The sequence below is a fragment of the Canis lupus genome, chromosome X (genome assembly GCF_048164855.1).
Source record: "Canis lupus baileyi chromosome X, mCanLup2.hap1, whole genome shotgun sequence".
In the NCBI taxonomy this organism is placed as follows: domain Eukaryota; kingdom Metazoa; phylum Chordata; class Mammalia; order Carnivora; family Canidae; genus Canis; species Canis lupus.
Window position 1 is genome coordinate 115,793,988 of NC_132876.1, and position 26,446 is coordinate 115,820,433.

The 26,446-nt window shown below is 45.4% G+C and overlaps 1 protein-coding gene across 1 annotated transcript; it reads right to left on the reverse strand.

Moving 5' to 3' along the window:
- Window positions 1-24,127: 24,127 nt before the first annotated feature.
- On the reverse strand, window positions 24,128-26,194 carry TMSB4X (thymosin beta 4 X-linked). Its single transcript, XM_072818376.1, has 3 exons — window positions 26,088-26,194; window positions 24,978-25,091; window positions 24,128-24,570 (listed from the first exon to the last, which is right to left on the reverse strand). Exons 2-3 carry the CDS (start codon window positions 25,075-25,077, stop codon window positions 24,536-24,538), a joined length of 135 nt encoding a protein of 44 aa, XP_072674477.1. The 5' UTR covers window positions 25,078-25,091; window positions 26,088-26,194; the 3' UTR covers window positions 24,128-24,535.
- Window positions 26,195-26,446: the final 252 nt, after the last annotated feature.

The following is a 26,446-nucleotide window of genomic DNA, read 5'->3' on the forward strand; positions in this document are numbered from 1 at the left end:
CTGTGTCTCTGCCTCTCTCTCTCTGTGTCTCTCATGAATAAATAAATAAATAAATCTTAAAAAAAAAAAAAGAGAGCCTTAAGGAGTCTACCCATAGAACCAGCTGCTTAAATGGCCCCAAAGCTCAGAAACAGAAGGCTAAACTTGCATCAGCACCCATGCGGATTGTGCTCCTCGGCAATAACACCGCAGGTGGCACAAGTTATATACATATTAGGCTGGTTGCTACTTCCAGAAAAATGCCACAACTATTTCAAAGGGAAAAGAGGCCCTCCGAAGACAGGAGGACTGGAATTTGAGAAGCCTGGGTAACCTGAGATGTTGGCTCTCAGATCTTTCCAGCATGATTTGCAGTGTATCTGCTGGCAATAGAATTCCTGCTGCATCCACTACTTCTCTCCTTGGGTTAAATGCGATGGCTTCCTAGTCTTCAAAAAAACAAACCAAAAAAAAAAAAAAAAAAAAAAAAAACACCAAAAATCATCTTAGGCATAATGCAGAGCCTCAAATGCTAAGACCAGTATTTGACCCTGTTGGGCCCCTGAGGACTGACAGAGCAGCAGGGTGAGTTGCCCGGGGAGAAAGGCTCCCTGACAGCAGCTGGACTGGCCGTTTGTCCTCCAATAGACATGGAAAAGATGGACATGGGTCAGAAAGCTGACTTCCTACTTCTAGAAGCCTTTGGTAAACTGGGGACTGAGTTAACGGCACTGGCTGAATTACCAAGCGTCGAGTCCATCAGAGTCTCGCTCCCCAGACTTAGGGAACCCGTGGGATGGTCTTGACCAGCGTTTCTGGAAGATGCGTGTGGTCTAGGGATGTCATTACGGCTTGGAACAATGATTGTTCCCGGATTGATGGTCCCCGGGATAGGACTACAAATCTCTTAAGGCCGGAGTCTGTGTTTCATCCGTGTGCTTCACAGTGTCTCACGCACCGTACGTGTGTGCTCAGTGTATGTTGGAAAATGGGGTCTGTGCGTGGCCCGCCCATCCTGCCCCCTCCACGCCCTGCACGGAGGTATGTTATAAACAAATATAGAACAAGATAACGAGTCCACGGAAAGCCCAGAGGACTTGTGTCTATGTATATTTCCACAGTGCCAAACACCTGCAGGTTTGGAAACTTCTAGATGGTTGTCTCCATTATTCTCTTTTCCTCCAAGTACTTAGTGATCAAAATGTAAAGATTATATCCAGAGGCTCTGGAGGAAGGCCAAAAACGAGCTGCCAACCCTGTAGGCCCTTTGCTCCTACTGCCCTCCAAGAAAAAGGTCGGTTTTTTGAGAACTTTAGCAAGATCTGCACCAGCCACTAGGCCTGCTTTGCCGGGGCTTGACAATGAGACTCAGAACCTTGCTGTCCGTTGATGTCATTCTCTCCCTCCCTCTCTCTCTCTCTTTCTGTCTCCCCCTCGGCTTTTCCCTCAAATTTTAGAATACTTCGCTCTCTGATTCAGTGGGCTAGGAAGTCTGGGAGTTCAAAGGGCCAGGCTTGTCAGGAATTCCAGGGAGGCAGAGTGACTGGAGACGGCCCAGGCCCTGCTCCCGGGATTTGTCGTCTCCTGGCCTCCCCAGACACCGGCCACAGGCACAGCAGTCACAATGAAGAGGGCTCCTCAGCAAGCAGGCCCTCTCCCCCGTCACCAGGCCAGAAGCCATCGTGGGGAATAAGATGACCATATAGTGAGCGCACAAAAGCCTGCCCTGTGCGCATTTGTGTCTGCCCATTGTTGTGAGCCACGAGGGAACTCGGGGGTGTGCATTCTCTGCATTTCGGGAAGTCTGTCATCAGGGGAAACTCTTTGTTTTTATTTCCAGGGATGTGAGCAATTTAGAGTGGCGTTTTGGGGAGGGACTTCTTGGGTTTTGGTTTTGGTTTTGTTTTTTTTTGTTTTTTTTTTGTTTGTTTGGTTTTTTTCCTCCTCACCCCTCTGCATAGAGGAAGAGCCCAGTGCAGGCTTTTAATTTGAAACCGGGAGGCAGCTAAGAGCTGTTTTTCAGGACAGGAACAACAGGTCCTGAGTTTGATATTTCTCTTTCTCTATTTGCAACACAATGCTTCATCCGTCCTTCTCACACTTTGACCCTCCCTATTGGTTTCATATTAACAGGGCTTACCTTGGAGCTAGCAGCAAGGAAGGGAGGCGCCCTGTGGCAAATTAAATGTTTGTCCTGTTCGCCTAGTCTGGGGGATGACAGTAAAGGGAAAGAAATAATTCGGTTAAGGAAATGACTTTAAAACTAAAATAATCACATCAGTGAATCCATTAACAATTATTAAGCATTTACTTCTGCCCAGGCATTAAAGCACCATTTCCTGAACTAGCCTGTTCTTAATCACCTCCAGAATAAGCCCTTCCTACTATAAAACCAGGATTAATTCGCATCCCTCAGCTCCCGCCTCCCCTCTTGCTCTTTTGGCGATCCAGCGATGCACCGTCTGTTGATGTGCGATGTTATTTCTCTGTTGTATGAATAAAATGTATGAAAATGAATATCGAATGAAAATGTCTGGCACCTCTTCACCACTTGCTGTTTGCCAGTCACTGCACCAGACCTTTACAGGTATGATCTTACTGAATTCTGGTACCAGCCCAAAGGGGAAGGTGCTGCGATGATAAAATGTTGCTAGAATGATCTCCAGTGTACACCAAAAGTCCAGAGATGGGGAGAGTTAAGTTACTTGTGCAGTCACACAGGTAGTGAGAGAGCCAAGGTTCCGGGCTGGCCCCCTCCGACTGACTCTTGGAGCCATGCTTTTCTTGTCCACAGGGGGGATGGCCAAAATTCCAAGATGGCACCTATGATCTCAGCAACCCCCCCCATGTCATGCCTTGATGAGGTTATGTCACACGAAAGGATGATGGAGGGCACCCTCTTGACTATGCTATACCATATGGATGGCAAGGTAGAAGGGATTTTGCAAATGTAATTAATGTCCTAAATCAGTTGACTTTAAGTAGTCAAAAGGGAAATACTCCTTGAGGGGCCTGATTTAATCAGTTGGGCATCCTTCAAAGGGGGGGTTAGGCCTTCTCTGAATCACAGAGACCGTATTCTGACAACCTTGCAGAGGCAAGCTACCATGTGTTCCACAGCTTCAAGGGAAGGAATCGGGCCAACAACTACTTGAGTTTGGAAGGGGACTCGAGCTTCCAGAGGAGGACACGGCCCCGGCCAACCCCCTGATTGCAGACTTGTGAGACCCCGAGCCAAGGATCTTGCTAAGCCATTCCCAGACTCCTGAGGCAAGACAACTGTGAGATAAAAAAACGTGTCACTGAATTTGTCACTAGAGTCACTGAATTTGTGGTAATTTGTTACACTGTGGAAAATTAAGCCAACCAGTATGCAAACTACTCGATAACACAAACCCCTAAAATATTCGAGCACACAAATATATAAAAATAACATATTTGTAAATTACGTACAAGAACTACTATACCAAGAGTTGACCCCACAATAAACCAGTCCATACACACATAAATGCCATATACACGCAAACGGGAAAAAATAACAGATAACCACTGTTCTTGGTCACATCCCTCTTCCGACACCGACAATTCTCTTCCCTGTTGTAGAGGTTATAACAAGCATTGAGACTCTAAGCTCAGCTGTCACCTCCCAAATGGACTGAACTATGTCCAAAATAAAAGGCCTAGACAGGCTGTTTGAGAACCTGACTCTAGCATTTCTAGGGGGCCATTGATGAAAGGACACATGCCCAGCCTTTTCATGGGAACCCCCACCGACACCAAGCAGGTTTGCATGGAGGCCCTAGACGTTCAAAGGTCACCCTCATCACTGCCTACTCAAAGCTGGGTGTTTCTCATCCATCAGCCAGTCAGCAAGGTTGAGAGAGGCTCAGAGCTGCACACCTCTGCTTTCAGGGAGGGAAGTGTGCTAGGCCAGAACGGACACGTTTTGGCAATATTTTATCTAATGTGCCTTCCATCTTTGTGCTCTGTTCTTCAGATTTTTCCCATCATGCAGAGTTCAGGCCTTCAAGTTTTGGTTTTTAATCGCCAGATTTTCTTTTTTTTTTTTTTTTTAAGATTTTATTTATTTATTCATGAGAGACAGAGAGAGAGAGAGAGAGAGAGGCAGAGACACAGGCAGAGGGAGAAGCAGGCTCCATGCAGGAAGCCCACCCAGCGCAGGACTCGATCTCGGGTCTCCAGGATCATGCCCTGGGCCGAAGGCAGGCGCTAAACCGCTGAGCTACCCGGGCAGCCCTTAATCGCCAGATTTTTATTTTCCCTGCTTATACAAGATGCTTCTTTAGAAATCCTATCACACGAGACATTTGGTTGACGTTCCATGCCAGTTCGTTCACTGTGCTAGTTTTTCTGTGTCTACACATTTCGTGCTGTGCCTCAGTCCTTGTTCTGAAAATAGCTTCATCTATACCAGGAAGCAGCACACTTTCTCTGAAATGGGCCGCGTAGTAAATATTTTTCTGTTTTGCAGGCCAGAGAGTGTCTGTCGCAGCTACCCCATTCTGCCTTTGAACATGAAAACAGCCACAGACAAGCCACAAATGAATGAGTGTGGCAATAAAACTTTATGGACACTGTAGTTTGGATTTTATATCATTTCTGCATGCCAAGAAATAGTATTCTTTAAATTTCCAGTCATTTATAAATGTAAATACCGTCTTAGCTCTCTGACTGTAGAAAAACAGGTAGCTGGGGCCAAAGTTGGCTGGCTCCCGGTTTGCAGAGATACACCAACAGGGTTAGTGAATTAATCACTGCAAAAGATTTTTCTCTTTTTAGAATGCAAATTTGGGTGAAAAGGTAGCTGTGTGTATACAGACACAGATTAAAGTAGCAAAGATGTCCTTATAGTGCTCAGGTTCACAAGTCATGTCACATCTTCAAAGAGGACACTGATCTTACCTCTGCTGACAGACCTGGTCTGTACGTGCATTTCATCCTACACAATAAACTCACGGAACTGGGGTGCACCTCGTGGTTCCTACAAGCGAAGGCCCACTAGATTACAATTATCATAGAGTGGGGATCCCTGGGTAGCTCAGCGGTTTAGCGCCTGCCTTTGGCCCAGGGCGTGATCCTGGAGTCCCGGGATCGAGTCCCGCGTCGGGCTCCCGGCATGGAGCCTGCTTCTTCCTCCTCCTGTGTCTCTGCCTCTCTCTCTCTCTATGTCTCTCATGAATAAATAAATAAATAAATAAATCTTTAAAAAAATAAATAAAAAATAAAATTATCATAGAGTCCTTTACCCTATATTTGACGTACACGGATCGGTATTATGAAAAACAGGCTGTGCGATGGCAAAATCCTAGACATGACCGGTAGCAATCAGCCAAGACAATCAAACCAGAGGTGACCCAGCCATAACCAGATCTCCATGGAGTTCAGATAATCCTGGACAGACTCAAAGGTCCAGTTTTTCCATATCCTCATTCATCACTTTGAACACAAAATATACAGTGTTAGTCTCAGAGACAGGTGACTAGAGCATCGTGCTGGCATTATGTTATAAAACAAGCAAGTTAACTGTAAAATACAAAAGACTGGATTAGAGTGTTGATATTCTTTGGAAAGGTATCTCATTACTAATGGGAAAAATGGCAAGTAGCAGTCCCGTTCTCCAGAGTCCAAATTCATAGGACCCAAATGACCGTATCTATCATTTTGCCTCTTATAAGCCTCGAAAGGAGGAAGAAAGGCAGGCAGGAAGGAGGTAAGGAAGGAGGGAGGAAAAAAATATGAATAATTTTTCTAGAACTGGACAGAAAAATGTTCTCCTGGTTTTGTGTTGTCCTGTTGGGCTGTTTAGAGTTTTGCTCGACTGCACTGTCTCTATGCCATTGTGCCCGCTACAGTGTAATATATTGATGGATAATGAAAAAGCAGGGGCATCCACTTGGGTGGCCTGGCAAGAATTCACTTTAAAGTAAATTCAACCTCTCTGGAGATAACTACAATGGGGAATGTTCTTTTTAAAGCTCGTTGTTAGTTTTAATCCAGTGGAAAGAAAAAAGAGAGATAACAACTGAAGAGTAAGATCTATAAAGAGAAAGTACAAATATTAAGACTGGCAAATGGAAAAAGATGGTCAGGGAGTGGACTGAAGGCCAAGTTCAACTTTCAGATTGGCCTGGCAAAATTTTCATTCAAGTGACGGATTAAGGCCCACAAGAGTTTTTTTCTTTTTTTTAGATTTTATTTATTTATTCAGGAGAGACACAGAGAGAGAAGCAGACACACAGGCAGAGGGAGAAGCAGGCTCCCTTTGGGGAGCCCGATGCAGAACTCGATCCCAGGACCCGGGGATCATGACCTGAGCCAAAGGCAGACGCTCAACCACTGAGTCACCCAGGTGCCTGAACTCAGTAAGACTTAATGAAAAATGTATTAGTATATATCCTTATTAGGTCTTCAGCTTTCCATTTTATTTTTACTGATTTTAAAGTGATACATGACTATACGCACACGTACACACATTTGGATAATGTAGACAAGAACGAAGACTATACAAACCATGAATAACCAGACCTACCATTCAAAGATAACTAATACTTTCTGTTTTTAAGGAGAGGTCGCGTTAGAGGGTATTAATTCTATTATTACAATAAAAACTCCAAACTTTTTGAACTGGAAGAGTCAGGTAAGGTTAATAACCCAACATCTAACTATAGGGCGATGGAACCCCTCGTTTAGAAAGGCCATGACATGACGGAGACCACCCAGATTGTCACATATCCAATCGGGATAGGAAATTAGTCTTCTAACTCAGTAGGCTAGTCCACAAAGGGCAAAGTATTTCAGGCAATCACCCTCGGTAAGGACCAAAAATCTGTCCTCAGCCCTGGAAGAGCTATGATTTACAAAATACCAGCTTCCTTAGAAAATGAGACCTTGATGCTGAAAAGAATTAGTGCTCCTTAAGTTTTGTAGCTCTCTAATTACAGAGAGGATTTTTAGACTTACCCCCAGAGGTTTTAATATTGTTATCTTAATTTATAGCTGTTCTTTAATTTTAATAGTTAAATGAAAGTTTTAATTATAATCAAGCAGGTCTTCATATGGAAAGATAGCACTGCTGGCTCACCTTCCAGAGAACATGTGCTTTCAGTTCTTTTCTGGGGGCCAGGAGAAACCACAGTATTTACCCACCCTGATGCAGTGTATATTTACACAAGATCTTTCTAGACAACGCTGGGATGGAGATGACAGCTATGGAATCAAACAGAGTTAACAAGCCCAAATTAAACCTCAGAGTCTTGACTTTAGCTGCTTTATACACTAAATGGCCATAAACTATTACAAATGGAAGAGAGGTCTTTTTTTTTTTTTTTAATTTACTTATTTTAGAGAGAGAAAGTGAGAGAGAGATAGAAAGCACGATGACCCTGAGATCAGACCTGAACCAAAACCAAGAGCTGGACGTTCAATCTACTGAGTCACCCAGGCACCCCAGAAGATATGTTTTTACTATGTTAACAGTTGGTCTGTGCAATGACAGGGTAGGAGGAGTGTTGAATTATAAGAACAAATCTATGTTGAATACTCACTACTCTATTAGAAGATGTTATCTTTTGGTTTCATTTAATTTCTTGAAATAAACTTCATATTGGAATAATTTTTTAGTTACAGAAAAGGTGCAAAAAGAGGACAAAGTTCCCATTTGCCCCGCACCCAACTGCCCCTATCGTTAACATCTTACAACAGCATGGTACGTTTGTCCCAATGAAGAAACCGACAATGATACGTTACTGTTAACTCAAGACTGCATTCAAATTTCACTCGTTTTTCTATTAAACAACCTCCTTCCATCCCAGAGGTGGTCTCAATCCAGGACACCATACTGCATCTGGTCGTCATGCCTCCTTAGTCTCCCCTGGGCTGTGACAATTTCCTCATCTTTCCCTACCTTTCATGACCTTGACAATGTCCAGTAGTGCTGGTCAGGAATTTCACAGACTGGCCCTCAGTGTGGGTTTGCCTGCTGTTTTTCTTATTAGACTGGGGCTAGGCATTTTTGGGAAGAGGCGAAGTTCCTTTCTCGTCACAACCTATCGGAGGGTACCTGAAGCCCACCCTTTGTCACTTATGTCAGGTGCCGTGTGCCAAGTTTCTCTACTATACTGGTACCATTTCTCCCTTTCTTGTCCATACTCTGGTCTTTTGGAGTCACTAAATCTCACCTGGGGGGGGGGGTGCGCGGGCAGCAGGAGGAAATAACCTCCTTCTCCTGGAGGATGGGGAAAGGGAGTATCTATAGACACAATTTGGAATTATTCTGTAAGGAAGAGCCCTGGTCCTCCCTTCTTCCCCAGGATGTGATCTTGTAATGCCCAAAGCAGGATGACCAGGCACATTTTCATTCAGAGAAAACTTCTTTTGAACGTCAATAGTGCCTTAGAGAGCCAAGCTAATGAAAGTCCATGATGGCCAGACACTGAACTCTGTTCTTCTAGGAAAATTTCACCTGGCCATCTACGTGAAATCGGACATTTCCTTGTCTAATTAGCGGTGGACATGAGGTAGGACAAGACACGAAAGGGTTCATCTAGAAGAAGTGACGAGGCTGGAAAGGAGAAGAAAGGGATCGGGCCAGATGCAGTGCCTACCTCCTGTTCTTTTTTTTTTTTTTTTTTTTAATTTTTATTTATTTATTTATTTACGAAAGTCACACATAGAGAGAGAGAGAGAGGCAGAGACACAGGCAGAGGGAGAGGGAGAAGCAGGCCCCATGCACCGGGAACCCGACGTGGGACTCGATCCCGGGTCTCCAGGATCGCGCCCTGGGCCAAAGGCAGGAGCCAAACCGCTGCGCCACCCAGGGATCCCCCTACCTCCTGTTCTAATCGGTTATTAGCTGCCACGAGCCATCACATCCACTCAACTGGAAGGGCAGCCCCCCCAGGGCAGAAGCTGTACAGGTCAACTCACCTAGAGACTGGTTTTTGCCTGGTTGTTAGTCCACTAATCAACGGTCATTATACTTCATGCATTTGGGTTCTCAGTCTTTAACGTCTAACAAAACATTTGACTTGGGCAGCAATCTAACGCTATGGACAAAACTTTACCTGGAACCCTTAAGTGGCTTGGATGATTATAATCAACTCCATATGCCATAAACGCACATCAGCTTTGCTCCCCAGGCCCTTTCATTGACTGGGACATTTTCTGATCTGGGACATTTACGTCCATGTCTTGGTTCTGTTGTCTAGATCCCCCTCCCCATTTTATTCTTTGTGTGTGTTCTTTTGGGGGATTTTACAGATTCCTCATCAGATATTTCAGTGAGACTTTTCTACCCTGACGGTCTCTCTGCAAATCCGGCATCCTTTCACTCCCTTTACCCCTGTGGAAGACACAGGTCTCTATGTACGATTGTATCTGTTGGACAGGCTCAGTTTCCCTTCTGCTGTATTCACACCATGCCTCCAACCTTCCTACCCCTTGCCTTCAGAACTTCCTGACTCCGGGCACCTGCAGTAAGTGTTATCCTATATATGGGAAGTGGTTCTAGAGAACCATGTGCCATGCTTGGAGGAAGCCCTGTCACCCGGTGAGAGAAAGTCTGGTGTCTCAGCTGAATCCCACCCAGAGAACCATCTGGCTAAAAACAAATCAGTCTCTGGCGTGATGCCTGGATTTCTCTCTAAAGCATCCCTACACAGTCCATGTAATAGGATCAAAGGAGCCACCGCACTTAATGGGTGTGGTCAGCAACATGATAATTGTGCATACTTAGATGCTGTCGGGTCAGAATACATCTTCATCCTCGAAACACAGAAAATGGGGAAAAAACAGTGATTTATCATTCATAGTAAGGTGAAGTAAGTCAACAAAGTAAGGAGGTAGGGGATGTAGACATGAGCTGCCAACTAATGAGATCTATGGTTGAAAACAATGTTTTAATTAATGAACATAAGTTTTGGATCTAGTTGCCAAAATGTAGGCAACACGGACCACACGTTGAGTGACACCATTCAGTAAGCATCACCATAATCCAGACTGTGGGAAAGTTTATGAGTCAAACACCCCAGGTGTGTCAACAGAAAAACCGTAAGGAAGGGCAGAGGGAGGAGCCGTAGACAAGAAGACACAAATTTCAAAAAATGAGTAAAGACTCGACTTGTTCTTAGTAAGAATATAGCATGTAGGGATGCACACCTAGATGATAAAACCATAAGGGAACAACAGCAAATTATTAGTGTAAAAGTATGGAAGTGATTGATTTGGGGGTGTTGAGACTAAAATGAGGCCCGTGTAGGCCTCCTGGGGCAGGTGGCGAAGTTCTATTTCTTGTCCTGGGTGCTGGTTACAAGAACTGGATGTTTGCCTTATAATAACGTGTTAAGCTACACATTTTTTTTTTGTAGTTTACTTTTTTATTTTATAATGAAAACGTTAAAATGTTCTTAATTAGCTACCACTAATTAAAACTTGTAAGGTTGCATATTTAAATATCTCTATTTCTGCCTTCTCTCGAAAAATCAGATTTGGCAAATCTGGGTCCATGCTTCCTTAGGGTACTTGGCTGGAGCCAAGAAAGGGCTGCCTCACCTCTTGATAGAGCTTGGCCTCTCCAGTTTTTTATGTGACCTGCTGGGCACTTGCAGACACGTGGGTTTGTGACCCCAGAGGTGGAGAACACTTGCTCTTCCCTCCCCCTTTCATTGACAGCTTTCCCATATGTAAGACATACGTTCTATGGAAAACAATTCGACTTACATTTCTCAAGCAGACACTCCACAGAGCTCCATGCGAGGATCTGTTCTGTTCCTCTGGGCCCAGATAAGGGCTTCCAATCTGGTGAGGAAAATAGAAGTTTAGTTAATTAAGCATGGGCTCTAGGTCTTCACAGAAGGTACCAACAGAATGTAGTGGGGCTGTGGGGAGGACAGAATTAATCTGAGTGAGGATCTAGGAGACTTCTTAGAGTGTGTGAAGTGACTTGGGCCTTGGAAGATGGCTGGGATGAAGATGGGGCACATAGGAAAGAGCAAGCTTGAGAGAAAGAAACAAAATCCATGGGGCGCCCAGGTGGCTCAGTCAGTTAAGCATCTGTCTTCAGGTGAGGTCATGATCCCTGGGGTCCTGGGATAGAGCCCCGCTCCCTACTCAGTGGGGAGTCTGCTTCTCCCTCTCCCTCTGCCCCCACCCTTTGTGCTCTCTCTCTCTCAAATAAATAAAATCAGAAAGAAAGAAAGAAAGAAAGAAAGAAAGAAAGAAAGAAAGAAAGAAAGAAGGAAGAAAGAGAGAGAGAGAGAGAAAGAAAGAAAGAAAGAAAGAAAGAAAGAAAGAAAGAAAGAAAGAAAAGAAGCAAAATCCTATAGCCAGGGACAGAGCTGGAGGTTTGTAGAGGAGAGCATTTGGATTAGATCCTCTGCACTACTAAATACTGGATGGGAGTCATAAGGAACAAGGCGCAAAAGTTGACTTGTCGTGTGACTTGAACAATAATCATGCCCCTGACTGACTTGGGAGGACAAGTTTTGTAGACAGGATGACTTCGAACAATAATCATGTGGAGATATCTAGCCAGATGGAGACCAAGGGAGACAGAGGGTTACCAGGGTAGAGAAACTAACTAAAGCCTTGGGGAAAGAAAGGGTATAGATGAGAAAGAGCGTAAGGTCAAGATTCACTTTTTGGACAAACCGGTCTCGAAGGGACAGGTAAACGAAGCAGAACCAGAGGAAAAAAGAAGAGTGAAGAGAAGCAGGAAAATTCGGGACAAGGGGAGACGCTGGAATGCCAACCAAAAAAGTGGCAGGTGGGTAAGCGAGGATACTTCCCAAGATGAGGGAGGACAGATCTTGTCTACTTGGGTTTTGGATAAAAAGAAGGAGGTGGGGGGGATATTTGTATATCCATGAGAGTTAGCCAAGGTTTTTTTCTAACTAAGCCATGTCATTTATTATAATGCCTGTTTGCTTTAAATTTAAAAAATAAAAATAAATAAAAATAACAATAAATAAAATTAAAAATAATCACGGTGACGTTTTAGTTGCATCTTTACATTTCCTAATTTAAATTCTTGATTCATTTTGATGAATTCTCTTTCACAGTCTTTGTCGATAGAGGCATAAAGTACTCAGGAGTCGTTGAGAGGACATGACTGGTAGCCACCACCTTATGGTATTTCCACCACAGATAGACACAGTCGACACGATTAACCAGGAGAGCATAGATAGCAACACAATGTAGAATAATTAAGTGGTGATGAGTTGGTTATTACTTTTACTTTTCATATAATTTCATTGTAAGTTTGTATAATTTAATACTGAATGGTGGCTGTGTTTAACCACCAGCTCTCAAATTTCTGAAGAATTTAACAAGTAGCTCTTGCCACTAATACACTGTTAGGAAACATCTGGAACTGCTCACATAAAACTGTTGAGAGTGGCTACCTCTGGAAAATGAGTTGGAGGTTGGGGGAACTTTTCCTTTTTCATTCAGGTCACTCTATATTGCTTGGTTTATCTTAAATAAATATGTATTATTCTTATAACAATTCTAAAAGTTTAAGAATACTGTATTAGAAAGAAGACTTGAGGGGCGCCTGGGTGGCTCAGTCAATTGAGTGTCTGCCTTTAGCCCAAGGCGTGATCCTGGGTCTGGGGATCGAGTCCCACATCGGGCTCCCCGCATGGAGCCTGCTTCTCCCTCTGCCTGTGTCTCTGCCTCTCTGTGTGTCTCTCATGAATAAATAAATAAAATCTAAAAAAAAAGAAACTGAAAAAAACGTCACCGAAGGGAACGGAAAATCAACTGAATGGGAATATACTTTTTATACTGTTCTAATATTTGTACCGTATAAATGTATGACGTCCAAAAAGTAATAATGAAAAACACCTTTAAAAGGTCAACTACCATCTCCCCACTTCCCCAAAAAACAAAAGAAATTTTTCATTATTTGTAATGACATATTGGAGACTCTGACTCTTCTGAGGATATGCCCCTATTGAAACCACAGACTTTTCCCTGGTTTCCATAACAAATACGTGGCCAGGGTGTCCTTAAAATGACTTTGGGGGTGAGTCATTGTTCAGGTATGCAGCTGCTTTCCCGCTGACCTCAAGACTCAAGATAGGACAGGGCACCGCTGGTATAAGCAAACAGCAGTATTGGGGTGAAGGCATTCTTTCCAAGTAGATGATGGAAGAGAGCCAGACATCCTTGAAGCTCTCCTGCCGTTTATTCCTCTCACGCTGGTATTGGGAAGGTGTTTGACCAGTGGAACAGGTGATGTTTGTTTAAGGTTTGTTGAAACACAGGCACCTGACCCAAAGTCAAACTCACAAACCGGAGGCCACTTCTTGGTTCCTAGAGAAAGAGTTTATTCCAGCTGGGTCCAGCTGTCCTTTATAATGCAAGCATCCACTGTCTATCAGGAACCTGAAAAGGATGCGCCCCTACCGCCCCTCAAGCCTCTGCTAGAGCCACGCAGGATAACCAGCACCTTCTCCTCCAGATCCTGAGTAATAGCTTTGGTAGATCCAAGTTAACATTAGAGATCTGATTTGAACTGAATGGAAATGACTTACACCCAGGCATCTGTATCCCTTTTTCAAATCACAGCCTTGGGATGCCCAGGTGGCTCAGTGGTTGAGCATCTGCCTTGGGCTCAGGGTGTGATCCCGGGGTCCTGGGATCTGAGTCCCGCATCGGGCTCCCCGCAGGGAGCCTGTTTTTCCCTCTGCCTGTGTTCTCTGCCTCTCTGTGTGTGTGTCTCCCATGAAAAAATAAATAAAATATTTTTTTAAAAATCACAGCCTTGTCACATGAGAGGACTGATTGCAGACAAGCTCTGAGCAGACTCTTTGGGGTGGAATGATGGCACAGGGCTGCCTGCATCAGCCATATCTTGAAAGGGCCTGCGGAAAGATTCCTTAAGACACGGCACCTGTATAAGGTTGAGACAGTTGAGCAGAACAAGCCCACAGGCCTACGTGTATAAGCTGCTTTTATTTTTCATGTTGTTAGCATATACATTTTGAAATTGCATTCATTGGTTTCTATGTAGAAGGTAGGACTCAAGTATGATAAGTCACACTAGAAGGAATAGAGAAGAGTTGGAAATTCACTTTGGCTGACATCACAGAAATCACTGATTCAGGCAAGAGTGATCAATACATGCCAAAGCTGTTTGGTGCCAGTTTGACAAGCAACAGGAGACTTGAGTCCTAAGGTGTCTCTCCACGGGTTACTTACTAATTACAAAGGGAAAAGGACAGTTTGACACTGCAGAAATCTGGTGGCAATCCTGTCAACAAGCAATCACCGGCATCGTCAGTCGATGGGACAAGTTGACATCATGCGCCTCCTCTGTGAGTCACCTAGGACACATCGTCCCTTATGGGGGCTTCCTACCCCCAAATTACCTGCTTCTAACCGTGAAGAAACATCAGGCACGACCAAATTGAGAGAAATTCTACAAACCAGCTGGTCTGTATCCCTCGAAAATATGAAGGAGGGCTGTCGCACATTACAGAGACATGGCGAGCGACTGCAATGCGTGAGCCTGGATTGGGTGCCCCAGGAGGAGGAAGAAAATGCTATAAAAGACATTAATAGAACAACTGGCAAAAATCTAAATAGGACTTTGTATCAGCTAATATGAGCCCTGATGCTCAATTTCCCGAGCCTGATCCTCGTCCTATGGTTCTGTCCCAGTTATAAAAGCGACCAGGCACTGAGCACCTAGAAGGAGCAAGGGGCACAGATTCCTTTCAGCCCTCACAGCGAGCCCCTGGGTTAGGACCCTCCCGTCCCCCACGTTGCAGGGGAGAAAAAGCAAAGCTCAGAGAAGTTAGGAAGCTTAGGCAAGGTTGCACAGCTAAAAGGGAGCGGATCGGAGGCAGGTGCCAAGCTGAGTGGTTAACCACCAGGGAAAGTGTGTCACTGTACTTGGCAGCACGTGGGGGCCTGGATGAAGGGACGGTAAACACAGGCTCTTGGGGTGGATTCAGGCCTGGGGTACGCAGCAGGGCGTGGGGGAGAAGGAAGTCCCAAATCCACGCGAGGAGACTGATGAGTGGAAGCCAGGTGGAGGGAGGCAAGGGCATGGAGCCCTGCGACGTCAGGAGGTGGAGGATGGATGCCTGGGTTAAGTGTGACTCTGACTCACGCTGAAAAAAAAAAACACACAAAACCCACAGCATTTTACATCACAGGCCAGTAAACACACACACTCTCCCACACAAATAAAAAACCCAAGTTTGATCAAACACCACCTTACCCTTACCCCGCAGGAGAGTCCGGTCGTTCCTGTTCAGTTTCTCTCCTCGGCAATTTGTTTTAGCTTGTTCACTATTTATTTATTTATTTATTTATTTATTTATTTATTTATTTCGGCAATTTGATTTAGCTTGTTCTTTCTTTCTTTCTTTCTTTCTTTCTTTCTTTCTTTCTTTCTTCTTTCTTTCTTTCTTTCATTTCTCTCTCTCTTTTTTTTACATGTTTTTATTTAAGGTCGATTTGCCAACATATAGTATAACGCGCAGCGCTCAGTGTTTCTCTGTTGAATGCTGGTAAGCATCAGCCGAAGGGAGGCAGCCTGAAACCATAAGGGGGACGCGGCCCTGGGAGGGGTGGGGGGCAGCACGGGGTGGGGGGGAGCTGGAGGCAGAGGACACCTGGCCCCCGGAGCTGAGCCTGGGCCCGACCCAGGCTTGGTTCACCTGCCCGAGGCCCTAACCGGCCCGCTGCCCTCCCAGCCTCCTGAGGCCCTGATGGGAAACAGCTGCACCAGAAAGCCCGGTGGTGAAGACATGGGCGACAGACGCGACGTCCCCTCCCCAAGCACCGGAGTCAGCTTGCAGGAGAGGAGAGAGAAGAGAAATCACAGCCGTTTCAAAGGAATATGCTCCAAAGTGTGGAGAAGCCCTTAACGTGGATAGATGGGTCTTGATGTCGGAGTTAGATTCCATTGACCTCACCTCGTTCTAATCTGCAGAACTCATGCTTTGAAACTTGGGGTGAGGACCTCAATAGATTTACTTTGGGGCATCCATCCCTCCTGTTAGAGGAATACCTAAGGCATCTATATATGCACTCGAGAATTTCTGTTTGGAATATATGGACTCACAGCGCTGTCATCATCTGAGCTCAAAGTTAAGGACTGCTTTTTTATTTTTTTGTTTGTTTTTAAAGATTTTATTTATTTATTCATAAGAGATACAGAGAGAGGCAGAGACACAGGCAGAGGGAGAAGCAGGCTCCATGCAGGGAGCCTGACGTGGGACTCGATCCCAGGACTCCAGGATGACGCCCTGAGCTGAAGGCAGGCGCTAAACCGCTGAGCCACCCAGGGATCCCCTAACAACTGCTTTTGAAATGACAAGTTGGGGTTATACATTACAATCCCTTCTTTAAAGAGTCCAGCTTAAAAAAAAAAAAAAAAAGAGTCCAGCTTATATTCTTTCACCTTTGTTATTTCTTTTTAATTTTCAGGACTGGCCTCTCCAACTCCTTGTAACAGTATATACACGTACTTTGCCCAATGGTATTTTTCACTCATCGTGAAGACATTTCAAATTACGGTACCAGCCCAGTTGTTTTCCTCTGTGACCCCCCATGTTATTCATCTCTGTGATCACAGGGAACATATAAGTGATTCCGGCCCTTTGATGTTCCTTCCCTTCTATGCCCCTCCGTCTCCACTCATTCCTAGCTCCTCGTAGCGTGGGGTCACTTTCTCATTAATACAAAAACCTCACAACTATCCCCTCTCCTCCCCCAAACCCAGTTGTTAAGTAAAAGGTCCCTGCCCACAGTGCTACTCGCCCCCGTTTACCACTCCAACCATCGCAGTGCAGTGCCCCTACCAGGGGTCCTACTGGTCTCGATTCCTACACGGCTGAGGGGCAGCCCCTCCAATAAGCTCTGCCCAAGTCAAATCCCCGCAACTTGGGAATGTGAAGTTATTTGGAAAAGGAGTCTTTTTTTTTTTTTTTTGCCTTCAAATAATCTCTACACCCAACGTGCGGGCCAAACTTACAACCCCAAGATCAAGAGCCGCAGGTTCCACTGACCCAGCCAGCCAGGCCCCCCGTGGAAAAGGACTCTTTGCAGATGTAGTAAACTATCTTGAGATGAGATCATCTTAGATGACCCAGGGAGAGCCTAAATCCAATGACAAGCGTCCTTAGAGAAGACAGAAGACACGACACAGAGCCAGAGAGGGCCATGTGACGACAGAGGGATTTATGCAGCCACAAGCCAGGGACCCCCCGGAGCTGCCAGAGGCTGGAAGGGACACGGAAGGACTGTCCTCGAGAGCCTTCGGAGGGCATATGGCCTGACCCCACCTTGATGTTGGACTTCTGGCCTGTGGAACTGGGAGAGACTGAAGTCTGTTGTTTGGAGCCACCCGGTTCGCGGTAGTTTGCTACAGCAGCCCCAGGAAACCAATACATGATCCAAGGCCAGCTCTGAACGTGCAAACCCTAGTATGAGGCACTGCACACCTCGGCCATCCCATCCAAAAAGCGTAATCGTAACTATTTCAAATATATTAACCTTCCGTGCCTACCACTAGAAGACTTGGTAGCAAATGAACAGGAAAAGTGCTCACAATGCGGCCCGTCTTATTGAAATGGAGACTAAGAAATACCAATAAAAGGATAATTTGTTACTTTCCCATATGCGGTCAATATGATACTGATAATCTGCTTTTTCTTTTTTTTTTAATTTAAAAAAAATTTTTTTATTTGTTTATGATAGTCACAGAGAGAGAGAGAGGCAGAGACAAAGGCAGAGGGAGAAGCAGGCTCCATGCACCGGGAGCCTGATGTGGGATTCGATCCCGGGTCTCCAGGATCGCGCCCTGGGCCAAAGGCAGGTGCCAAACCGCTGCACCACCCAGGGATCCCCGATAATCTGCTTTTTCGATAACAAGTGGGGACAGCTTCTTTTTTGCCCTACCCTGCAGGTGGCTATGGTTCTGTGCAGAAAGAGTCCACGCGCGGTCTCCAATGGGCCAAGTGGTTTTACTTCTGACATCTCCTCATTGCCCAAGGCTAATTTTCAAGCCTCTCAGCCAGGCATTAGCAGCCCTTTACCTTGTTCCAGTGTATCTCCCAGATGGGTGTATCGTGGGCCAAAAAAAAAAAAAAAAAAAAAAAAAACCAACAAAAAATCAGCCAATGGTTTTTGGGCAAATGAACAGATATATGGTTTCTGCTGTAGAGCCCTACCTGGCTTTTCTTCACTTACATGGGCCTGCCTCCGATTCATTTCTATTCCCAGCAACTACCAAAGGGCTGGACATGCAGGAGGTGCTCAATAAATGTTCGTTGAGTAAACAAAGAATAATTTCTTTCTACCCTTAAAGCAAGCCATTACTTTATTACTTTATTTACTTATTTGTTCATTCATTCATTCATTTATGGTGAGCCATTACTTTACACTGAAATAACTTGATGGCACTCAAGATTATCTATAAATATGCTGTTTTAATCTTATGAACTATTTCGGTTTCTAGATCGGGAAAATACTATCCTGAAGCCTCTGGGTAGCCAAAGGGTATCAGCCACTTACAGAGCTCTGTGTGGTAATGAGGAAAGGCCTAATTTCCTGTGGTTTGACAATAATGTGACAGGAATAGCTTCATCTGCTTTGAATAGATCATGAACATAACTTGTCCCTCTCTGTTGAAAGCCATGGAGTCCTACTAAACAAATGTGACCCAGCCATAGGGCTGAGAATTACACTTACATACTTAGAGTAGACATATACTTATAGATATCCTGATGTGGTCGTGATTTCGTTATGTTCTCTGAGGGATTTCAAAATTCAAGTGACTCTTTTTCTGCCCCCAATTATCTGACAGTCGAATCGGAGAAAGAAAACTGACAAAAGAAGGGTAAGGATTTAGTAAGAAGAAGTGTTTCTCTGGAAATTCAGCATCTAAGTTGTAAAATCCTGAAAAAGACTTTAAGATAATATCCATTCAGTCCATTCTTGAATCTTGGGCATTCCTCATAAAGGATTATCCAAAGGTAACGGGCAAGGGGCACCTGGCTAGCTCAGTCAGTAGAGCATGCAACCTTTGATCTCAGGGTTCTGAGTTCAAGCCCCACATTGGGGGTAAGGATTACCTTTAAAAATGAAATAAAAAGGTAACAGGCAAGAGTTATTATGCCCAGTCTTTCTATGCTGATAAAATATTTGATTGTGGTGCAAAGAATCAATTGGTTTCCATCACATTTCACTCACCATTGAGCTTTTAGAGGGATTTGATGGAATCGTTAGAGATACATCTGGGGGAAAAGTTCACAGTAAAGCAAAGGATAGATTTTTTTTAAGATGTATATTTATTTTAGAGAGGTGGGGAGGGGCAGAGGGAGAGGGAGAGAGAGAATCTACAGGAGAGTCCCCAATGAGCACAGAGCCTGACACAGGGCTCACAACCCCGAGCTCATGACCTGAGCCGAAGTCAAGCTGGAGGCTTAACCAACTGTACCTACCACTCAGGCGCCCCAAAGAACAGGTTTTAAAACATGTTTAAAAACTCAAAGTGCCAAGGAGCGCTGCTGGCTCAGTTGGTGGAGCCTGCAACCCTTAATCTCAGGATCATGAGTTCAAGCCCCATGTTGGGCACAGTGTTTACTTTAAAAATGTATATATGGGGCAGCCCGGGTGGCTCAGCGGTTTAGCGCCTGCCTTCGGCCCAGGGCATGATCCTGGAGTCCCGGGATCGAGTCCCATGTCAGGCTCCCTGCATGGAGCCTGCTTCTCCTCTCCCTGTGTCTCTGCCTCTCTCTCTCTATCTGTGTCTCTCATAATAAATAAATAAATAAATAAAATCTTAAAATAAATAAATAAATAAAATCTTAAAATAAATAAATAAAATCTTTTAAAATAAATAAATAAAATGTATGTATGTATTTTTTTAATGAAAAAAATTTCAAAGCTCTTAGGTTCTGCACCGTAAAAATGAATAGTAATATTTTCTTAGCATTTTCTACTCAGATTTAGATGAAAAGGACATCTGTAGCCAAGAAAGCACACATGAGAGCAGGGACTGTGTCTTACTTATGACTATCTCTGTAACAAATAAAATAATAATAATAATAAGAATAAATACCCAGCATGTATTGGACATTCAATAAATATTGGTGGGGCGAACTAATGACCCAGTGCTCTGGCTTAATAGTACGCAGTTGGCTCTAAGTGTTGATTCAAAATCTGCACAACCAAGGACAGTGGCAAATTAGCACTCAAAGCTCTTTAAATATATTTGTTAAATAATTCTTAGGTTTTTACAAGTGGAGATTCCACATTATCTGTGAATTTCATTACATTTAGGTGGGTATTAGCGATAAGTATTGAGGAAAATGTCCCTATAATCTCCTTCATTAAAAAATATTTTTTAAAAATACATACACGAGGCCAAGGAGAAGTGTAATGAGGCTTATTATATGGAATCAATGCCAAGGCACTTGGCTGGCCATCCTAGTCTGTGACTGTCACAGAAAAAGAAAAAACATTCAATGGAATTTGGTACGACTGCTTCTAAGTTATGGCTTTCTTTGGCCATTGGCCACCGACAACCATTTGTGTAATTATCAGTAGCAATGATTACTATTATCTGTGTAACGATTAAAACACCACTTCAGGGGCACCTGGGTGGCTCACTCGGTTAAGCATCTGCCTTCAGCTCAGGTTTTGATCCTGGGGTCTTGGGATGGAGCCCTGCATCATTTGGGCTCCCTGCTCAGGGGGGAGCTTGTTTCTCCCTCTGCTGCTCCCCCTGCTTGTGCGCTCTCGCTCTCTCTGAAATAAATAAATAAATAAATAAATAAATAAATAAATAAATAAATAAATATCTTTTAAAAAATAAATAAAATACCACTTCAAAGTCATTATATATATATTTAAAATGTACTATATATATATTTAAAATTGTACTATATTAAAATTGTACTATTTAATATGACATTCACATATTCAAAGGTAGGCCCCAAACAATCACGTTGCATGAACTCTCCATCAATTAAGAGGAGCAAAGTGTATACTGAAGCCCTAAGATTGCCCATTACCAGGCAAGGCCCTGTCGGACATAGAAGGGAAAGCACATGAGTAGAATGTAGGGCCACACACATTCTGCCCACAAAAGTCTCAGAAGCCAAGAGTCGAGGTAGCACAACTAGCACAACTGTATGACTACAGAGATAGGAGGCTATGGTACAAGTATCGAGGGGAAAAACCAGCCAGGTAAATATAAGCTTTCTTTTTTTTAAATTTTTTTTATTTTTATTTAAAAATTTTTTTAAAAAATATAAGCTTTAGAAACGTTTTCTTCTTAGCTCACTTCATTGCACATCTGTGTCTTAAATTTGTGATATAGTTTCTTCTCGATTCTCTTAGATTGCACAGGAAGGCATTTTTAAAAGTGAAAGATATGGGGTGGAGGGCAGCTGGAGAGGGTTTTTTTCTTAGTCTCTTGCTAGGTCAGTGAAGGCTACTACAGTAAATCAGGTGCTAAGTGTTTGCAATTATGAAATAATGTTTTCGATTTACAATCTTAAACTAAGAAGGGCCCGAGTTTTGGGTGTGGGTTGGGTTTGTTTGTTGTTGTTGTTGTGGTTTTCCAAAATGTCGCTTCCAAAATTTCCTGTTCTCTCTAGTAAGCACAAAATTGGCTCCATACGTTTAAAAAGGGTAGAAAATTGTTTTTTGCATCTTAAGCAGTTAGATGCATCTTTAGGGAAATAAATAGATCTTCCCAGTGCATTGGAAGGAGACAATATCTAGCTCACAAGGGCGTGGGGAGGATGCAATGATGGTCAGGGACGGAAGAGGCCCCGTACAGAAGAGGGGGGCTCTGTGTTTCAGACATTGCATGCCTCCCCGCCACCCCACCCTCTCAACGCACATGCAGTCGTTGCATGCAGCCCAAAAGCTGTGTTGTGCTCCTGAGAGAATAAAGTAGCTTTCAGATTCCATGCAGTGGAAGACTGAGCATGGGGCTGCGATGGTTGAGGAATTTGTGAGGTTTGGAAATCAGTAAGGTTCTGTCCCTAGAGTCCTCTGGTGAGCCTCTTTTCACTTCCTCTATTTTTGCTTTATTCGGCTTGATCAATTCAAAATTTGCAGAAGTCCCACACAGGACCGTGTGACCCTTGGCTCTTACATAAGCAACCTTGGCCTGTTTCCTCCTGGGGGAGGGGAGAGGGTCCCAGATGCGGTGGCTTAGGGTCTCCTTCAGTTGGAGCAGTCGCTCATTCCAGTGGGGAACCTCCAGTCCCCTTGGTGTCTGCAAGAAAGACTGTCCACCCCAAGCTCCCAAGAGCAGTATAAATTCTCATATGGATTCATAAATACCCCCAGGCCCTTCTGGGAAGATCCTCTCTTGGGAAGAAAAAAGAATGCACTCAACAAATTACAAAAAAAAAAAAAAAAAAAAAAAGGCGCCTGCCCCCACCCCAGCCCCCCGTGCAGCAGTTAAATGCACAGTGTGATGTGCGCAGAGCTTCTGCATTTCCCCCTCCCACACACCACTCAGCCCAAACTCAATCATTGCCAGATTTTTCATTTACTTTCTGCTTTTCTTCCCCACTCCCCCTCCCCGAGCTGTGTTTCAGCTTTGTCTTCCCAGCACGGGAAGGTCTTCTCCTTCAGCATTTTATGAACCATCCCTTTCCCCTTAATGCTCATTTTTATTTTTTGAACTGGAGACCGTGCAGCAGGGTTGATTTCTTCAAATCCGATTTCATCTCTGCATTGTTTGGAAAATGTACTCAGCAAAAACCCGTGTGGGCTTGGCTTATCTCTGGGCCTCGGGCATTTTCATTTGGCCCACACCCTTCCTTGCAGGAGGGAAAAGAAATAGTGGGGTGGGAGGGCCAGCTCCATCTTGAGCTCCCAGACCTCCGGGCTCCCCCCACAGCGGGCTTTGCAGCCGCAGGCACAAGGCCCTTCCCTCTCGACGCAGATCTGCTTCTAGCTGATGGGTCTGCTCGATTGTCTAAACCACAGGTAAATGGTTTCCTGTGCATTTCTCAAAATAAGTGTTGAGCAAAGGAAATGAAATCAACCGGTTTAATACTAATCAACAATTTGCCCTCCACCCTCTCCTTCACAAGGGGTCTTTTCTTCAGTCTTGGGGTGGGGGTTGACCTCCTGGACCTTTGCATTCTAAATCCTAGCTTTGCTGAGGTACCTGAACAAGTCATCCTGAGAGACAATGGATACAGATTTTTAAAGACATCTGCACCCTTTCTTACTGAACAGAGGTGCCCATTAAAGAACCTTTAAGAACGACATCCCTTTTACTTTAAAAACCTGAGAATTCATTTGCCTCTTTTTGTACATTAATGTCCCAAAAGGGCTTGGCTTTTACCCACCAGTTAAAAGGACTTCATGCGAAGTTACCAGGCCTTAAGAAAGGCAAACCCTCAAGAAGTACCAATTAAGTCCTACATTATGTAAATTTAGCATAAATTCTGTAGATTTCATCCTAGTCCCAATGCCTTTTAAATCGTAAGATTTTGCCCATTATCCAAATTGAGGACAATTTAAAAAACCTAATTCATTAATCCCAAATGCAGTGATCTTATAAAAATCACTTTTGAATATTGGAACCAGCCATTAGACTGAGGAAGCAGATCCTTGGAACTTTTCCTTGCAATTTTTTTAAGCAGCTGTTAAAAATGTTATTTTCCCCTTAGACGAACTGCTGAAGTCTTGTGTCAACGCTGATCAACTGGCTAAATAATGGAGTTCATTGGACACCCCTTAAATACTGTGCTGTGAATTGCCACCACCTTCGGGTTTAATATCAGACGCCATAAATTCAGTGTTGGCTTATCAAACCCTATGTAAGGCAAAAACTCAAGAATTCTATCACTTTTTATGCTCCTACTAGGAACTCAGGCAGCCCCTCAAAATAACCTTCCAATCTCCTAATGATCACCTAATACAAGAGGATTTCATAGCCTACTCCTTTCTACCCCCCACCTCCGGAGTAAACTCCTTTCTACCTCCCCCCTCCGAAGCCTATACCCTTCCCCCCAGTGAGACCCCTTGGGCCTCTGTTTATACCCTCCCGCCAGTGAGACCCCTTGGGCCTCTTGCAATGGTTGCCAGTTTACCATTAAGCCGCTTTTTCCAGACATCAGTCACACCAAAGTCACGTTTTAAAACTTTATTTGCATATTAAAAAAATTGTGCATTCCAATAATTAAAATCATTTGAACAAAAAAATGGCACTCTGATTAAACTGCATTTTAACAGCCTGCAAGATACCTTGGGCCAGCTTGGTTTTTTACTCTAGATCTCACTGTCCTCCCACCCAGCTTCTTCCTTCACCAACATGCAAGTTCTTTTCCTTCCCTGCCAGCCAGCCAGACAGGCAGATGGGAAAGGCAGGCGCCTTCGTTGTCAGTAGTTCTCCATTCTTTGATGTGAAAAGGGGCAGCACAGTCATTTAAACTTGATCCAACCGCTTTGCATCTTACAAAGTTAAACAGCTAAAAGAAGTAAAATAAGAAGGCAATGCTTGTGGAATGTACAGTGCATATTGGCGGCGCACGCCTCATTACGATTCGCCTGCTTGCTTCTCCTGTTCAATCGCTGTGACAGAAAAAAAAAAAAAAAAGAGAAAAAAGATGGAGAGAGCTCATTAGGCGGGCTCAGTACAGCCTAGTGGAAGATTATTGTACTTTCGTTTACGCTTATCTCCCGGGATCATAAACATCCACCAGTTATCAAGTGGCCTCACCATGAAAATAGGTACATTAATAGAAGATTTTAACACATTATATTGCATATTAATAGGGCACATCAAACATACCATTATTAAGATTATCAAAGCCCCGTTTGTTGCTTGCAAAACAATTTTTAATTGACCTTTCCAGGCCACATTCACCCTAAGAACTGTCAGCCCCTCCCTCCCCCCCCGCCCTCCCTGGGGCCGCCCCCCGCCCCTCCCATCCTCCCTCCCGCCCAGCCTTTTCTCAAGGGGGTGGGGGGGGGCTTACTTTCTTTCGAAGGCAGTGGATTTTTCTCTTGCGTTTCTGTCTTCTTCAATTTCGACTTATCGAATTTCTCAATCTCAGCCATATCGGGTTTGTCAGACATGGTTGCAGAGGAAGCTGCATATACAAAGCCAAGGCGGGTGAGATCGAGCCAGCGACCCACCCAGGTCTCTTGGCTCTGAAATGCGCTTTTGCCCTCGCATCTCCTGCCTGAAACCCCACCTCTGCCTCCTTCCGCTTTCATTCAAGGCTCAGGCTCTTCCCCCGTCTACACAAAAAAGACCCCCCTTCATTATTCCCAAATGCGGGGGGCCGAGCCGGGGGGATCGCACTTTCGGAAAACGGAGACGGACCACCGGGGATTGCGATGCCCAGGAACGGCAGCAATCCGGCTGGGAGCGGCAAACAGCGAGGCCAGCTCAAGGTGGGGCCGAGCAAAAAATCGTGAGCGCGCAGCCGAGGCTGCAGGGGCTCCCCGGGGCCGCGGGCGGGCTGTCCGTGGAGACGCGGGCCGCGCCGCTCTCCTCCGCTCACAAAGGCGGCAGCTGCTGCGGCGCCCCGGCCACCGCCCTGCCGCCGCTCGTCGCGCTCAACAATGCAGCCGCCGCACACAAAGCCGCCCCCCGCCCCACAGCGGCCCGGGCCCCTGCAAGGAGGGCTGGCTGGCCGTTTTCCCCCCCATTTAAGCCCAGCCACCTTAAACCTAGACCGAGCCCGAGGAGCCAGCAGAGGCTACGGGAAAAATGTCATTGTTGAAGCTCCGGGCTCGGGTGGGTGGGAGCGCGAACAAAGGAGCTTTCTGTTCCGGATTCATCAGCGCCCAAGAGGCGATGCAGAACGCCCCGGGCGGGGGGGGGGGAAGACCCCCCCTCGAAGGTGCACGACCAACGCCCGGTTTGGGAGGCTTTGGGCTTTAAAATCCTCGCTTTCCCGACCTCGTCCCCCAGCATCTGGAAGGGTTTGGTATCCCCAAGACCCCCAGGCAGGCTCCCCCGGGAGGACCCTTGGGGCTCGGCTGCAGGGCTGCCCCCGGACGGGGGCGAGCTCGGGCGCCGGGCGGGAAGGGACCGCGGGCGGGAGGGAAAGAGGGAGGGAAGGGGCCCCGGGGCTCACCGGAGCGCGGCGCACGAGCGAGCTGGAGAGAGGAGAGGGATCCGGTCTGCGCTGCGGTCGCTGCCGAATGCCGGCTGGGGCGAGCCCGCGCCCTTATATGCGCGCCCCTATGCAAATGAGGTGACGTCACCGCGGGCCCGCTGCACTCCTCCGCGCCGCGTCCCCGCCCCGGCGCCCGGGGGCCCGCCCGGCGCTTGGGGGACTCGCGCCCCGCGTGCTCCAGGGCGCCCGAACCGCAACGACGGCGGAAAACTAAAGGGGGCCCAGCACCCCCCGCGCTCCCCGCCCCAGGCGTTGCCCCCTTCGAGGTTGAGGGTGTCCGAACGGGTTTGGGCAACAGCCGCGCGAACCTGCTCTCG

Coding starts and splice junctions, on each gene's coding strand:
- TMSB4X (XM_072818376.1), bottom strand. CDS start 25,077: ATGTCTGACAAACCCGATATGGCTGAGATTGAGAAATTCGATAAGTCG. Junction 24,571..24,977: donor TCCACTGCCTTCGAAAGAAA/GTAAGCCCCCCC, acceptor TTTCTGTCACAG/CGATTGAACAGGAGAAGCAA.